We start from the raw sequence: 17,545 nt of genomic DNA, 5'->3' as shown, positions 1-17,545 counted from the left end.
TGAGAACTTTGGTTCATCAGAGACAGCATTAGTAAACGAGGACAGAAAATCAAGCCAGAGTGGGATGGATATTTGCTATCCTTTTAACCAATAAAGGACTTATTTATGAGAGGTAATCAGGTTTTTATTACCTGTAAGGTAATACAGATACACAACTCCATGTGTAGATGGACCAAGCACAGGCGTGCTGCCAGGAAGCCTACAAAAGAAGGAATGGAGATGGAGGAGGGAAAGCCGTCCTGGTCATTTTCAGAAATGAGGATTGTAACTCTCAGTCATTTGTTACTGCTGAATTATTTAATGGTTAATTAATTTTTGTCCCCCACTTCACCCCCCAAAAGGCAAAAGGCATGAACACATGAACAAACATGTAACACGAAAAGATCTCAAAATGGTCAATAAATATCTGAAAAGGTGGCTCAACCTCACTGATCAAATCAAAACCACCACGAGATACTTTCCGAATGGCTAAGATTTAAAAGACTAACAATACTGAGGTAGGTGAACTTGGGGGCCTCCTATGCCTTGCAGTGCTTCTCAACCTTCCTAATGCCGCAGCCCTTCAATACAGTTCCTCATGTTGTGATGACCCCCAACCATAAAATTATTTTCGTTGCTACTTCATAACTGTAATTTTGCTACTGTTATGAATCGTAATGTAAATATCTGATATGCAGGATGTATTTAAAGGGGTCGCGACCCACAGGTTGAGAACCGCTGCCTTAAAGGGAGGGTGGGAATTGATAAAACCACTGAGGAAACAGTGAGGCGCCTTCTGCCGAAGTGAGCACATGCACATGATCGTCCAACAGCCTCCCGGGCTCTGTCCAAAAGAACTCGGCACATGTGCTTCTGAAGACACGCAGGACGGCCCCAGCAGCGGATTGTGAGCCCCAACGGGAAATCCTCAGATGCCCATCACTAGCAGAATGAGCAACTCTTTTTTGTTCTTGTTGTTAAGTCTCACCAGGTATTTTGATATTTTTTCCATTGATTTTTTAGAGTGGAAGGAGGGAGGAGAGAGAGAGAAGCACCAATGCGAGAGAGACACATCGATTGGTTGCCTCCCTCACGCGCCAGAAGAGGGCTGGGGACAAACCTGCATTCCAGGTGCGTGCCCTTGACTGGGGATCAAACCTGTGACTCTTCAGTGCGTGGGCTGGTGCTCTAACCATTGAGTACGCCCACCAGGGCAGAAAGGACAACTCTTCACGGTCGACTCATTCCACGGGATACGGAACAGCCATGGAAGTGAACACATTGTCGCTCCCGCAGTCACACGGATGAGTTGCATGTGCGTAGTGTGGGCCTCCTGGGAGGCAGAGCCTGGCGTCCTTGTGTTTTTGAGGGCACTCACGTTGTAAGAAGGAGTGCTATGGTTGCAACTTATCTCTGTCATTCTTCAATTTACACTTTTTAAAAAAATAAAACACACAAAAGAGAAAAGTTTGCCACCAGTAGACAAGCACTAAAAGAAGTTTTAAAGACTATACTTTTGTCAAAGGGAAAGTGATCCCAGATGGAAGACCTGAGATGCGGAAGGAAAGGAGAGCAGAGAAAGTGGTAAATGTGTGCGTAGTCTAAAAACTGAAACTATAAGGAAAATAATGTCTTATGGGGCTTAAAAAATAGGATTAGCATAAGTTGAAAGGAGTGAGCAAAACTCTCAAGGAAAGGTAGACTATTACCGATTTGGCCCAAGACAGTGGGAGAGGTCTGTGGCTGGTGTTGCAGCCTCTGGGCAGAAAAATTCCACTTTCCCAAGTCAGTCATCATGTGATCATCAAATCGTCCTCAGGGCACCCAGAGAGCAGTAGCTAAGCATTCACCGTTGTGCCGAGTCTGGTATCTGTGATTTTGTATTGCTTTTCTTGAAAAGATCCTCCCAAATTACATAACCTGAATTTGTTCTCCATCTTGTCACCAACTCCCTGTTTTCTCAGAGAGAAAGATTGGGAGAGCTGGGTGGTGGAAGGGCCCAAGGAGAAGGGCCACGGATGTGGACTGGAGTGTGGGCAGAGGTCTGATTGCCAGCTTGGTTCCTGTGCGCCATCCCTCTGACCCCTCTGCTCACAAGCCATGCGTCACCACTGCCTGAACCCTGAGTGGATGTGAACCCCAGAGCTGGGGCCCCTTTTTGGGGGGGACAAGCAGCAGCCTCTCTCCTGGACAGGCCTGTGCTCCACTCTTGGCCCTGCCTGCCATGGGAAATGGACCCAGAAGGCCTCCTGGAGATCCTTGCCCAGCACTCGCCTGCCCATGGGCTGGTCTGGCTTAAATATCGCCTTCAGATAGCTCTATTTGACCATGTCCTTCCAGCCTTGCTCGGGCCACCAGGCTGTCAGGAGAAGGTGAGCCATGAGGCCTTGCTCCCTCGCTGCCCTGGCTGCTGACTGCTCCCTGTGAGGCCCTCCGGGTGTGATCACACAGGGGCCCCTGGCTCCCAGCCAGGTTGAGTGGGTGTGGGTCAAGGCTTCTCCATGGACTCCCAGGCTCCCTTTGCTGGGCCCAGGGCAGCATACCTAAGGGAGGACCTCATGCTGGCCACAGGCCTGGGGCAGCCCCAGAACCCCTTGAGCCCCCTCGCTTATCACAGCCAACCAGCTCCCTCTCACTCACTTCCTCCAGCTTTCACCTTGTCTGTGATTGGGGTTTTCAAGAACGATCTCAGTGCTGTGGGCGTAGCTGACTCAGGCTGTGGGCTACTGATGACAAGGAAAGCCTGTATTTGGGCTCTGCTGGAGTTTATCACAAACCCTGCAGATAGACCTCTTGTGTCCCCAACGAAGTTTGCTTTCTTCTCATGCTTCTCTCACCAGCCAGCTGGGACCAGGCCTCCACAGGCCCAGGGGACTTGCCTGGATACCTGGAGCTCCCAGGCCCCAGCCCCCACCGCCTCCCCATTCAGCTGGTGGAGTCATTTTGCCAATAAGCCACAGAGCTGGAGCTTTGCGGGTAACTGTGGACAAGGGTGGGCTCTCTTCCTCTCATAGGACATGGGTCAATGTCTGAAGACATGTTTGTTTGTCACATTGGGGAGGGGGTGCAACTGGCACCTACTGGGTGGAGGCAGGGCCTGCTGGTGCAGGAGTTGGTGTGGGGAAAAGAGAGGGAGGGAGTGCACTAAAGGCTCCCATTTCGCCCTAGTTGGTTTGGCTCAGTGGATAGAGCATTGGCCTGCATTCTGAAGGGTCCCTGGTTCGATTCCGGTCAAGGGCACATGCCCGAGTTGCAGGCTTGATCCCCAGTAGGGGGGCATGCAGGAGGCAGCCGATCAATGATTCTCTCTCATCATTCATGTTTCTGTCTCTCCTCCTCCCTCTCTGAAATCAATAAAAATATATTTAATAAAATAAAATAAAGGCTCCATTTCCCTAGCAAGGCCAGGCACCCTCAGGGCCCAGCTGGCTTCCTATCCTTATGTGGGGGTGACAGTAGAGTAACATAAAAGGGCAGAGGGGAGAAGTGTGTGGAGGGGCGCCCTGGCCCAAGGGGTGTTCTCACCCTGGCATCTGTAATGCAGCATTTACTGGAGGCGTGGGCAGTGGATGGACTAGGTCAGGGACCTCCTGTGGATGCTCAGGGTACAAAGGACATGCCTGTCTCTTGGGGCCTTGCTCAGACCCATGGCCCTAGGGGTTCCTCTTCGATGACCCTCTCCCTGGGAAGTCCTCATCGTTGCCCTAGCCCTGGGCCCTCCTCTAGGGTGAAACTCCAGGCAGCAGAATGTGCCACATACGGTATGTGTATGTGTGTGGGGGGTGGGGGAGGGGGAGTTGCTCAGATCAGGAGAGGGAGCGGAGAAATGAGCAGAGGTGAGGAGTGGAAGGACTAGCCTTCACACCCAGGGACACATGGATGAGACAGCAGCTCCATGCAAAGGCGAGGGAGTGCCCCGCAGAGAGCACTACCCGTGTGCAGGAAACGCGGCGTAGGGTGGGGGCCAGCCACCATCTCCAAGCACGTTGGCTTGTGTCCCCTTCAGACACAGGCCTTCCACAAGCCTCAGTGTGGGTCAGATTCAGAAAGAGACGCAGTCCGTCTGAGCCCATCCCAGCCTGGCCGGGGAGCAGAGGGTCCATCTGTGCTTGGCACAGGATTGTCACACAGCTTCGATCCCCTTCCTTTAGTCTCTGCAACTTTCTCATCTGTTCCCACGTGCTCCACCTTGGCACTGGGTTTCACACCAGGTCTGGTGTCTCCTGGAGATGAGATTCCAGTTGGGTAGGAATGGCAGGAAGTGGAGCTGTGCCTCTCTGTGCGTCCATGGGGGATGGGGTAACTTTTTAATTTGTCTCATTACTGGCCATGTGAACATTGATTGTTTAATTAACATGATGTCTGCTAGGCCTCTCCCCTGCAAAGTGACTTTCCCTCTTTATTATAAATAAGTATTTTGTAGAAAAGTCCTTGAAAACTACATAAACATCTCATGCTTCCCCAGACTTTCCCTTGTTTGTCTTTGTCTGAGTAGGAACTCATGATTTACACTTTTTTTCAACAGGGTGTCATCTGTTGCTCTCAGTACGCCCCGTCCAGCTGGCTCTCCGGGCACTGATGGTGCCCCGGCTCCTGATGGCTTCCCAGCCATCTGATGTGTCAAGGTGTTCCAGAAGCATCTGGTATTTTTCCTGCTCAGACTGGAATTGGCTGTCTCTCCAAGGAATCCTGGTCACTGTTAGAGGAAGATGGTATTTAGAAACTACGATCTGGGTGCTGGGGGTGCTCCTGCTCCTGATGTCCAGACCCAGCCCTCCCAGTGACCAGAACAGGGCGTGAGTGTGAGTGTGAGCATGAGTGTGTGTGCGTGTGTGTACAGATAAATGTGTGTATGTGAGTCCACACTCACACAAATGTACACCCGCACAATGCATTCACTCGCGCACACACTTTATCCATCTTTATCTGCCAGTGAGTTTTCCCCAGTCAGCCACTGGCTGGCTGGCTTCCCTTGTCAAGCGATCTGTGTTTTCACTTCATTGATGTACAGCATTCCTCACTCGATCCAGAGCAGGATTCCAGGCCCGGAAGAAGCATCTCCCTCAAGCCTGTAATTAGATGGAGGGAGCCCTGGCTCACCGGGAAACCTGGATGAGCGGCAGAACTCAATTTGCCATTGAGGCTCTCTGAACAGATTTCTAGCCTTTGCTGTGCTCTTTATAAGAGCAAAAGTTGAAAACCCTTCCTGTGCATCGATGAGAGAATGGTTCCTTGACCTGTGGCTTGGGCGTCAGCCACCGAATTCTTGACTCCTGACTGAGGGCCGGGTCGGAGGGCAGGGTGGTAGTTTCTCCAGTGAAGCCTGTGGAGGTGAGAGGAGAGGATGTTTTGGCAGAACAGCTTGGACTTGGCTCCAGGACAGTGCAGAAAGGAGAGAACACGCCGTCCTGTGTCCCTGGGGGGCCCAGACTCCTTGTTTGCTGGGGGCATGTTGGAGCCCCCAGCTTCACTCCAGAAGACATCCCTACACCCTTGCTTGTGGACTGGCAGTGCCTTCTGCTCCCTGGACTTGCGGTAGAGCAGGGGTGGGGAACATCTGGCCCACGGGCCGTAGAAGTCCCAAGAAATCATTTGGTCTGGCCCCGTGGTTGGCGAACCACGGCTCGTGAGCCACATGCGGCTCTTTGGCCCTTTCACTGTGGCTCTTCCACAAAATACCACGTGCGGGTGCGCACGTACAGTGCAATTGAAACTTCGTGGCCCATGCACAGAAGTCGGTATTTTGTGGAAGAGCCACACTCAAGGGGCCAAAGAGCTTCCTGTGGCTCACGAGCCGCGGTTTGCCGAGCTGCAGTTTGCCGACTACTGGCTCTGGCCCTGCCAGGGCATTAGGGGTGAGTTAAGTAAATGTTTAACCAAGTATAGAAGGCTAGTTTTTGATAATTTTGTGTGGCCCAAAATGATGTTATAGATATCCAGATGGCCCTTGGCATTAAAAAAGTCCCCCACCCCTGCTGGAGAGCAAGGGAGGGACGGAGAGATTCAAGTCCTAATCGGCACGTCCAGTGAGTCAGTGTTCGCCGGCCCTGCCTTCCCTCTGCTGCTGCAGGTGCGCCTGTCTCCACCTGGATGTGTCAACCAGCAGGGAAAGCACTCCTGACTCTGGCCCATTTCCTTTGTTGAGGCGCCTGGGCAGGGCCGAGTCTGTCTCCCATCCTGAGAGATCACTATTTGCTCAACCGACTACTGTGCTCTGGCCTGTAGGGTCCCACCCTCCTTTCTCGTTGGGCAGCAGAACGGCCTGGCTGGAGCCATAGCACTGAGGGCAGGTTTCCACGAGGCAGGATTAGATCCCCAAGCTCTGACCTTTCTCCCCACCCCACGGGGCTGGATGGGTACCCTAGGCCCCAGGGCCCCCCATCCCCAACATCTCACCTTGAAAGTAAAGGGGCCCTCCTGGTGCCAGAGTAAGAGAACATGGGGAGGAACGTGGGCCAGGGTGCTCGGGAGTCAGGAAGCGGGTTCTGACTGGTGCCAAGGCCGCTCAGGACAGGCTGCCAGCCTTCACTCCATCCTAAGGGAGTGAAACGATTCTGCCCAATCCCCGCCCAGGTGGCCCAGCCCCCGCCTGTCAGCTGCTGCCACCAGCCCTTTCTCAGCTGGAATTCCGTTCGTGGTGCTAGTCCCCCGTTAACTCCTGCCCCGTCGGGGTCTGACAATGCCCTCTCAGGTGCCAGAGGGGCCTTCTCGTCCTATAGTAGTGGTGGAAGACCAAAAGCTGTGAACCGCACACTTCATGTCAGTGAAATGTATGGTATGTGAGTTACATCACAATGAAGCTGTAATTTGTAAAGGGCCTTATTCTAATTATAATAAATTAATGAAAACAGCATAACTCTTGGTACTTGAATATGCTTTCTGTCGCTCCTTTGCTCTTTCAACAAATGGATGTAGAAGGGAGGTCAGCACTGTCTTCATCTCCGACTTTCTGGTGAGGCTGTCATGTGACGGGCTCAGCTGTCTGGATTGGATTGGTCCTCTCAAACCAGCCTACCCCGGCGAATGTGCAGCTACAGTCGAAACCACTGGTTTAAATCTACCAGCGTCACGCTAATAAAGTTTTTTCAGACCTTGTTTACAAAATAGCTCTTGGTTAAAAAGTAGAATCCAACAAGTACTGGCAGTCCACAACTTAGGAAATTAGGTTTCTGGAAATGGTGGTCTAACCTGAAATGGTTTATATTGAATCACATTTTGCCACAGGAAAAAGTGCCATGGTGCTGTGGAGGGCAGGATGCCCAGCCTGGCTTTTAAATGGAAATGGCCACAAGCACCGTAGTTAACCGATTGTTACCTGCCTTGCAGTTTCCCAGCTGTACAAAACCTCATTAAGAAGGAAGCACGCTAGAGAAGTCCAACGTGTTAGTAACTCCTACGGCTCCTTCGGACAATAGAGTCCCAGGACTCAGACAAAGTTTCCATCTTGTATGGAGAGATGGAGCCAATAGGAGGCTTTACATATCTAAGGAACTTGTTTTAGCGAATTGACTCCCACGATTGTGGGCCTGGCGAGCCTGTGTGCATGGGGCAGGGCTGGAAGCACCGGGAGCCCACACCGCTGTCCAGAGGCAGACTTCCTCCTCCCTCGTGGAAACCTCAGTTTTTCTCCCAAAGTCTTTGAGTGAGCGGGTGTGGCCCACACACTACGGAAGGTGGTGGTCTCCGTTACCGGAAGTCTGACACAGAGGTTAACCATGTCCACAAATCCCTTCACAGCAACACCCAGGTAAGCGTTTGATTGAATCACCGAGACGACAGCCTGGCTGAGCCAACACGTAAACCTGACCATCCCAGGTCCCAAACTTGGCATGGGACCCTCCTGTCCCTTCCTCAGAGGGGCCTTTCTGGTCACCCCCTGAAATAGAGGCCCTGTTGGAATTCTGCCCGGACGCACAGCACTCAGCACATCCGATGTTTCCCTGCTCCTCATCTGTGTGCCTTTTCATTCATCTGCTCTGGTACAGTGTGAGCTCCGGAGAGCAGGGAACTTGTCTCTCATTCATGGCAGGGTCCCCATTGCTCACAGTGAGTGGATTATGAATTCATTCCCTCTGGGGCTTTGCACACCCTCATTGCCCACCAGATGCTGTGATGATGACACTCGAGACAACTGGGATGTGAGTCATGAGGCCAGGACACTGAAGGGCAGCACCCAGACAAACCCTGAAACGGAAGCAGCAGGTCAAATTTGGCATCTTTCCAACTACGCCCCATGGGCTGGAATGCCTCACCTCCCGGGATGGCTAAGGGCTTTGGTGTGAAATGGTTCAAGTCCCAGCCCTACCACCTGCTAGCTGAATGACTTGGGCAAGTCACTTACCCTCTCTGAGCCTCACTGTTCCCATCTGTGAATCGGGCACAGTGATACTGGTAACCCCAGGTTGACGGGAGGGAGAATGTGATCGTGGGCTGGGTCACTGTGGGCAGGTGGCCCCAGGCAGTGACCAGGGGGCACTGTCTGGGAAGCCAGAGGTGGCTGGTGGGACATTTTCTGCCTGGCAGAGAAGAGCTGAGACAGAAAATTGAAAATAATGAGAAAGACATTGCAAAGGAAGAATCGATGACTGAAAATGAGGGAGGGACAGGTCAGAATTGGCTTTTTTATTTTATAAAATGTCTGGGTTTTGGTAATAAGAGAAATCCATGCTCATTGTAGAAAACGTCAAAAAGATAGAAAAGCAGAAAAACAAGATAAAGACCACCCATAATACTACCATGCAGACGTCCCCAAGTTGAACGTGTGGGGTGCTGTAGCCAATTCAGTCTTTACTCCACACTCCCACCCCAGACACAAGGCTTTGCTTCTCAGACATCAATTAAGATGATTTAAAACTTCTAATGATTATATTTTAATGCACTGTTCTCCATTTTGAATATTTTATTTTATCAATTCTAGATAAAGTGCTCATATCTAAATATGCATTTATATTTAAACCCTGTGGAGTGGGCTGCTGCTGACCCATTTCACAATGTCTCCTAATTTGCTATCTTGGATTTCTTCTGGAGATTCCAGAGAATGACCGTGGCAAAGGTTAACAGCATTTTCAGGGCTACAGATACACATCAAATTGGCTGCAGTCACAGGCGTGAGTGCCTGCGACTGCTTCTCTGGTGCTCCAGCCCCCAGACCTTCCCAGGAAGCCCTGTGATGGGACCAGGGGATGATGGCATCTCTGATATGAGTTTCAGTAATAACACTTCCAAGAAAACTACATGTTTTAAAGTATTTAATTCTGAACATCATCCCCGTGAGAGGGGTACTGTTATCTGAATTTTAGCAATGCATACACTGAAGTTCAGAGAGGTTAAGCAACTTGCCTTAATGGCACAGCCAAGTAAGTGGTGAAGTCCCATCTGAATCCAGGCAGCTGGCTGCAGTCAGTCTGGACCACGTGGTGTGGGAGCTGAGGGTGTCTCTCCTTTCCTCCATCAGCCCACTGAAAGAGGACCCAGAGATTTGCCTCCAAGGGCTGGAATTTTGGGGTGTCAGTTCTGGAACCATGAATCAGAACTGAGATTGGGGACATGTCTTTTCAGTCTCCCAAGCGAATGGCTACTGACACCTACTTCTTGAAGGTGTCTTAGTTAAGAAGAGAGAATATCTGAGACCCCAGGGACTCTTTGGGAGGGTTGTGTGACTCTCGTGTGACCGGAAAACATAGTAATGCTGGCCTCAAGCGGTCAACGCAGTTAGATAGGAGCAAGGATGAGATCATGTGTGCATGTGTGTGTGAGTGCATGTGTGTGCATGCATGGGTGTGTGCACCTATGTGAGTGAGCATGTGTGAGTGTATGTGTGAGTGTGTGAGTGAGCGTGTGTAAGTGCGTGCACATGTGAGTGAGCGTGTGTGAGAGTGTGTGTGTCATTGCTGTCATCTCTTCCTACATCCACCATGGAACCCCCAGCTAGTGCATGGTAGGAGCTCAGTGCCTACTTCTGGAGTGAATGACAGCATGTCAAGCTCTCATGGCTCAGTTTCCCTGTAGCTCATGAGAGCCGAGGACGCCTTGGTAAGCGGACAGAATGGGTGACTCAGGGGCCAAGGGGTGTGTGAGGGCTCAGAGGAGAGGTGGGCTCAGATGTTTGGCAATCCACTGGGCCTCCACTGGGCACGCAAATCACTTCTCAGAGTTTATTGGTCAGTGGGTGCTATTTACATGTTACAGACACTGGGACTCTGGAAGGAAGGAGACAGGCTGAGCATCTGCAGACAATTGGGAGTGGGCTGGAATTTACCAGCTGGCTTCTCCCCAGGGCCTCCACCCTCCCTGAGCCCAAGGGTGAGAGCTGAGCCCTAAACTCCCCAAGGTGGCCCTGAAAAGGAGCCCCACAAAGGGCACCCGTCATCCTAAGACCAGCAGCCTGGTCATCCCTAGGGAGGACTCCTTCAGGGGAGCAAGAGTCCAGTGGGTTAAAAAACCAAAAAGCCTTGCAAAGAAGCATCTTCCCCACATGCTCCAGTTTATTACGGAGAAAGCAGCAGGGAAGCCAGATGGAGACCAAGAGTTGGTTCTTCGCCCCCAAGCACAGCCAGTCGGTGTCCCCAAGCGTGCAAGGCTGATTTCACTCAGATCCCTCTTAACCAGGCAAAAGCAGGGTTAAGTGTGTGCGAGGGAAGAGGGAATCCCAGACTGCCTGGAACTTGAAACTTCCCCGCTGAGCGCGAGCCAGTCCAGGAGAGCAGAGTCAGCGCCCTGCGGCTACTGCGGGCACCTGGGCCAATGCAGTCAGGGAGGACGCGTACATAGCAGACCCGCCACACGCCACACAGCAGGACACGCGGCCGACACCCACCGCTGCCTCCAGGGTAAGTGCAGGCTCCCTAGCTTGGGAGCCGGCTCCGGCACCAGCCGGAACATCGGAAATTAAGCGCTTTCTTTAGGAGTTTGGATGTGATGCTATTGGGCAATGTGTATTTTTAAATATTATTAATGCATTCAGACTTGCCATGCAATTATGTGATAAATGCAGCCTGGGAATATCTTTAAGCAAAACAAAGCATTCTGTTTTCCCGTTGAAAAGTCCGGGTGTTCGACCAAATGCAGGAGCTCAACAGCAGATTCATTTGGTACGAACAGCGATCTGTCTGCTATCTTTGATCTGACGCAGTCAGTGCTGCCTCCTTCATTACGGTTTTCTGTCAATTACTGCTTTATTCTTTCCTTTTTGTGACATGTCCCTGGTGACAGGCTTGTCTCTCAGCACTCGGGTTCGGATATGCCACAAACAAACCCGATTAACTATACTTTTTTGCTAAATGTGCATCTCATTACGGCTTTTCCGACCGAGCATGGAGGTAGGGCTGGGTCCCCCCAACTAACCAGGATCAGAATTGGGGATCAGCAGCTTGCAGTTGTACACAAGCTGCCTTAAGCATGCCGTACCGATGATAAGCGCCTTTACAGTGTGTGTGAGCTTCACAGCAGCTTCATCTGAGCAAGTTTTCAAAGCAGGTCTCTTCCTGGTGCTTATTGACATGTCTGTTTCCCATTATACAGTTGGGCAATGAACGAAAGTGACAATCAGGGTTTCCGCACATAAGCTTCCTGAAACTCTCTGGGAAGGTTCTTCCATAACATGCAAGCTCAACCCAAAGCTCTCACCAGGTGGGGGCGGAGGATTGGCCGTCAGCCCTGGGCCTTGAACTTCATAGCTGGGAAGGATGGTGGCCGCATTGTTAACAGGGTTGCTTGGAGGGGACTGGAAAGACGGGACAGCAAGGGAAATGGATGGGGTTCACCAGGGCCGTTTCAGGAGTTCCCAGTTCTCCCCAGTCATTATGCTTTGTGTAAAAATCTGGCTTGATGCGAAATTGTGGTGAGCTATTGCCATGTGTTGGCGATTCCTCATGCCTTCCGCGGCCTGAGCTGTAATGGGAGAGAGGGCGGAAGTGGCTTTTTGGTTGTTGAAAACATTGGCAGGATTACCCGCTCCAGTGTGGACCGCTAAGAACCCGGGCTCCCTGACCGCCCTATGGCATTGGTCCATCTGTCCCCGCTATGGTCAGGCTTCCAGATTGGAAAATGCCATCTGTCGTTCCCATTGGACACGGAGGACAGTCCGTCCAGACCCGGAGCTTGGTTTGGGCTGGAAAGACAGAAACGAGCTGCCGGGACCCTGTATTTGTTCCCACATTTGTGGCTGGGATCCTGTCCCCTGGGTTTTGTGTCCCAGGGCCTGTGCCTTGAGGCTGTGACTCCAGAAGGAGGGAAGCTGCCTGGCTTGGGGCAAAGGCACCTTTTCATGGTTTTGTTTTTTCTTGAAATGGTCTCCAAATTTGCAAGTGTCCAAAGGCTCTGCAGAAGGTGTGGCTTGCCTCCAACTCTAGAGTCCTGAGCATGGAGAGGCCTTCGGGTTCTCAGAGTGCCCTCAGGCAGCCTGGGGAGCCTCATTTTCCCCACTCCCACCTTCCCTTACATGACTCTAGAACAGTGGTTCTCAACCTTCTGGCCCTTTAAATACAGTTCCTCATGTTGTGACCCAACCATAAAATTATTTTCGTTGCTACTTCATAACTGTAATGTTGCTACTGTTATGAATCGTAATGTAAATACCTGATATGCAGGATGGTCTTAGGTGACCCCTGTGAAAGGGTCGTTCGACCGCTGAAGGGGTCACAACCCACAGGTTGAGAACCACTGCTCTAGAAGGAGGCAGTCACCGCTCATGGGTGGGTGCTGTTCCTCTGCGGAGCGCTTCCCTTGAGACCCTCTCATGAAGGGGCTCCTGGCTGGACACTCTCCACAAGAGTTTGGGATTTGGGTGATTGATAGTGATGTCTGCCATGGACTGGGGAATGGGGTAATAGGAAGTGTGCTATGTGGTGGTGTCTAGTGCAAATTTGCTAAGAAGGAAGAAGTTACTGGATCCCAGAAGTCAGGACTGAGGCACACTGAGAGGACAAGTACTTACACCAACTCCTGTGTGTGTGTGGACTGAAGGACACGTCCTTAGACCCAGCCGTGCAGTACCAGGCCACATTTCAATGAGGTGGGGTCTGTGCAGAGGCCCAGCAAGCTGGTTTCAGGAAGTCTAGGAAGAAGTCATGCCCCAGGTCAGCCACCTCTGCGTAATCGAGGATTTAAAAAACAGAATCCACTGCCTCGTCACATCTGGCAATATTTGGGCCAGCACAATGCATTTCCTTCTTGGCCAGTGGGTCTCGCAGAGGGAGTCAGTATGGATGGGTGCCAGCACCGCGGGCTGGGCTCCAGCCTCCCACCACATGGCCCACACCTCTAAGTCAGTGCATTCACAGGAATTGCAAGCCCATCCTCCTCCCCTGCACTGCCCTGCCCCCTGCACCTCCCCTGCTCATAATTAACAAACAGTCCTTGGCTGATAGGGGCTCCTGGAGGAATTCTCTTCCAACAGAGAATGAGTTGAATATAATAAACTCTCACAATGAGATTGGTTGCCTAATGGGAAGAACCCTGTGTACTTTCCCAAGGGAGTAGGGTGTCTGGACTCTGCTGCCAAAATTCTAGAACTTTCTTCATTGTCACCTTACTTATCTCCTTTGTTTGCAACCTCCTATTTAACTCTTTTCTTGTGAACGATCCTTTTTTTTTTTTTTCCTTAAAAACCAATTCAGAAAGCAAACATGACCAGAGAGAAGAGAGTATGGTCAGTCTCTCCATATCTGGGTTGACCAGAAGTTTCCCTTCATGAGCGTTGAGTTGGAATGTCATCCACCATCTCATGGCTCTGTGGGCAGGCGGGCTGAACTGGCCCAAGGCTTCTCCTGGTCCCGAGAGGTGGGTATTTAACCTGAGCAGGCCAGGGGGTGGGGTGGCTCTACCAGCCCTGAGAGTGGACACTTGATGTTCACCAGCTCTTGATGTGGCAGTGCCTGGGCTCAGGCCGGTCACCACTCCCACTGCCCTTGTTGACCTTTACCAGGCCCTCAGGGGGCACATGGCTCTAGGTTCTCTGCCCTCTCAGGCCCACAAGGGCAGGTTTATCACTCCCGTGTAAGGTAAGTGACTGTGGTAAGCTGGAAAATGGCCCCCAAAGTTGTCCACATCCTAATCCTGAGAACCTGGGGATATGTGACCTTACATGGAAAATGGACTTTGCAGGTGCAATTCAGTTAAGGGACTTGAGATGGGGAGATCTTTCTGGACTGTCCAGGTGGGCCCAAAGTAATCACAGGGTCATCATAAAAGGGAGGTGGAGGGAGATTTGGCACAGACAGGAGAGAAGGAGGCCACACGACGTCAGAGGCAGAGGCTAGAGCAGTGTAGCCACACACAAGCCACGGGTCAGGGCAGCCACCAGAAGCCACAGGGGCAGGAGCAGACTCCCCTGGAGACTTTGGCGGGAGCACAACCCTGCTGTCTCCTTGATTTTAGCCTCACAGGGCCCACTGTGAGAAAATAAATTTGTGGTAACTTGTTACAGCAGCCATAGGAAACCCATGCAGTGACTCAGGAGGTCATCAGCTAAGAGCCAGGACCCTAGTGCAGGCTCGCTGACCCCAGGGTTCCGGTTCCTCCGCACCACCTTTTGGTATCATTTGTAGACGAATGAGAGTGGAAGAGAGAGGACTTCTTTTCCTGGCATTTTTGCTCCCCTTTCTATAAGAAGAAATGAGGCCTGAGCCCCTCAGCTTATGAAGTCATTTCTGACGGGGAGACCCAGCCACTCGGAGTCAGCTGGGCCGGTGTAAAGGGGACAGAGAGACGCAGCACTGGGCTCTCCGGCTGCCTGCCCCACTGGTGAGTGCCGGTGCGGTTTGGGCAGAGCAGGCCCTGTTATGGAGGAACTGCGGCCCTAGGCCAGCCCTCCCTTCCCCAGCATTCATGCCGCCTTGGAGATGGGCAGGGTGCCTCCTGCACCATCTGGGTTGGGAGGCCATGATGAGGCTAAAATGAGAGGACAGGGACAGAGAAGCTCTGGAAAGTTAGCAGGGCCCAGTTACTGTGTGAACAGCTTCAGTGAGTTTTGCTGTTAAGATAGGAAAATGATTCCATTTCTTCCTTTTTAGAACATGAACTGCACAGGATGTCACTGCACGGGTTCCTAGAAATAAAGAGCAGCGTGTGTGTGTATGTGTGTGTGTGTGTGTGTGTGTGTGTGTGCAGGGTCTGTGTGGATGATGAGCTGAGGAGGGAGAGGGCACTGGTGAGCACCTCCCACCATATCAAGCTCCAGTCTTATTGGCTCAAATCATTGTTTATCCACAAAAATGTGCCAAGAAATCAACATTACCAGGATATGCCTGTTTCAGCCAAACCCTGCCAAGCGCCGACGGGGCCCCACGTCTGATGCCCCTTTCCTGGCGTCTCCTGCCTGCTGCTCTTCAAGAGGCTGAACCCAGATTGCCCAGCAGGCATTTCAGCTGACCCCTCCTGCCCAAGGAGGCTGGACACTGCCTAAGTTCCTGGGGCTGCCACAAGTTACCACAATCCAGGGGCTGGCAACAGAAATGTAGTTCCTCCCGGTTCTGGAGGCCAGATGTCTGAAATCAAGGTGTGGGCAGGGTCCCGCTCCCTCCGAAGGCTCCGGGGAGGATCCTGCCTCCTGCCTCCAGCTCCTGGGGACTCGGGTGTTCTTGGTTTGCTGCTGCATCTCTCCAGTCCCTGCCTCTGTCCTCACATGGCCTCTCCCTGTGTCTGTGTTCTCCCTCTGTCCTTCTCTTATAAGGACACCAGTCATTGCATTTGGGGCCCATCCTAAATCCAGAATGATCTCATCTTGTGATCCTTAACTAATCACACCTGCAAAGACCCTTTTCCTAAAGAAGACCAGAGTCGCAGGTTCTGGGGGCTGGGACATGTGTGCATCTTTTGGGGCTTTAATTCAGCCCGTCCAGTCCCCAAGCAGAGTGAAGCGTGAGGCACAGGGAACAGACTGCAGGGCGCATGGCCTGGTGAGGAGGCCTCCCCCAGTAGTCAGGACAGGACAGGACAGGGGAGTGAGGACGGGGCTGGGAGTGAGGAGCGGTAGGAGAGCCATTTACCTGCTTCACAGGCAGAAAGTGGAGCGAGAGACCGGACCAGTCACCGTGGCTCCCATCCAAGTGGGCCTGTTGTACAGCCTGTTTGGGGGGCAGCTCCTCTTGAAGGTCCCCAGGCTCCCAGATGCTCTTTTCTCCGCTCTGGGCATCCGGAAAGCTGACTGTCTAGAACCAAGTCAGTACTCAGCTTATTCTGGCCTGTGGTCTGCTTTCCCCTTGGTACTGAGCTTGTGTGTTGCGAGTTCCAACCTGAAGTGGCTCAAGGGGAAGGGGGGTTCTGTGAACATGGATGGACCCAGGGCCCAGCCTCGTGCTGCAGGCTGTGGACGAGCGTCCTAGGCCCCGAGACTCACTCTTCTCATCCGTAAAACAAGGGCAGTGATAGTGCATAGTTTCCAAATTCAGCACCTTCGTCATTAAAATAATACTACCGCCGCCCCCCCACCCCCCCCCGGGATGGAGAGCTCACCAACATGTCCAACCGTCAGCACATCTGGCTCACCGGGCCCAGCCCAGCCCCGAGGAGGGCGCTCTGCCTGGAGAGGCGGGGCTGCTGCAGTTGGGAGGTACAGTGCAGCCCCGGGGCTGGGGTCCGCAGTGGCACCGACTGTTTATCGTTCCACGTGTGCTTATGGCAACGGTCGCCAACGGCAGGATGGGAGACAAGCAGCGACAGGGCAAGGACGCTTCCAGGTTAGAGTTCGCACCATCCGCTGGCTCTGCTATCGGTGTGGAACCTCAGGGCGGGGGGGGGGGAGTAGAGAAGGGGGACGAGGGGGGCAGTGCTGGGGAGTGAGCTTCCTGATCATGCCAAATCCTCCTGTGTGACGGGGAGCCGGCGCTCTTGTACTGTGAAGACTGTCGTACAAGACTGCGGGGAAGGGAGTGCTTAGGACGAGGAAGCTTCAGGGCCAAGTTACTGATGTGGAGACATCCTGGGCTCCTCCCGTCCTCCGTCAGCCTGGACAACCCCAGGTCAAGGGTCTCATCCGCGGAAGACTTTCTGGAGAGTGGATGATGTGGTGCTGCCCTGTGGTATGCAGACACCCCCAGGACTGGGAGATGCCTCCTCTCAGGGAGGTGGCCCCAAACTGCTCTTGGTGAGCCTTGCCTCCCGTGGCCACGCTCCTGTGTGATGTCCCACAGGGAGAGGCACTGAGGCCCAGCCAACAGCCCCATGAGGGGGCCGCCTCCGAAGTGGGGCCTGCTGCCCCAGTCCAGCCTTCTGATGACCCCAGCGTGAGAGACCCCGTGCCAGAGCCAGCCAGCCAAGCCACACCCAAATTCCGGACCCACCGAGGCTGTGAGAGAATTAATGACCATTGTCGTTCTCAGACACACAGTTACGCAGCAACAGAGAACTAATCTGCTGGTATGCCCAGGTGGAGGGAGGGGCTGATGGCTAGAGCTGAGTACCCTTTGGAAACTGCTGTGTTCCCCACAATTACGCCTTCCCCGGGGCAGCCTGGGGAAGCCGCCGGTGCACGACAGGGTAAGTGCCCGGCCTTCTTGCCTCTGTGCTGTGTCCCAGCTTCAGAGCCCTCAGCTGAGGCCACCTGTGCTCTGCCCAGGCCGGCCTCCTT

At 52.7% G+C, this 17,545-nt stretch overlaps 1 protein-coding gene across 1 annotated transcript in view; it reads left to right on the top strand.

Annotated features, from left to right (window-relative positions):
- BANP (BTG3 associated nuclear protein) overlaps positions 1-6,844 on the top strand; it is a 153,201-nt gene extending 146,357 nt beyond the window's left edge. The window contains exon 13 of the mRNA XM_059667108.1: positions 4,505-6,844. Within this exon, the coding sequence (XP_059523091.1) occupies positions 4,505-4,558 (54 nt within the window). The 3' untranslated portion in view covers positions 4,559-6,844. The remainder of the gene's footprint in view (positions 1-4,504) is intronic.
- The last annotated feature ends 10,701 nt before the right edge of the window (positions 6,845-17,545 follow it).

Source organism: Myotis daubentonii, chromosome 15 (genome assembly GCF_963259705.1).
Source record: "Myotis daubentonii chromosome 15, mMyoDau2.1, whole genome shotgun sequence".
Lineage (NCBI taxonomy): Eukaryota > Metazoa > Chordata > Mammalia > Chiroptera > Vespertilionidae > Myotis > Myotis daubentonii.
This window is presented reverse-complemented; position numbering and strand designations above follow the sequence as displayed.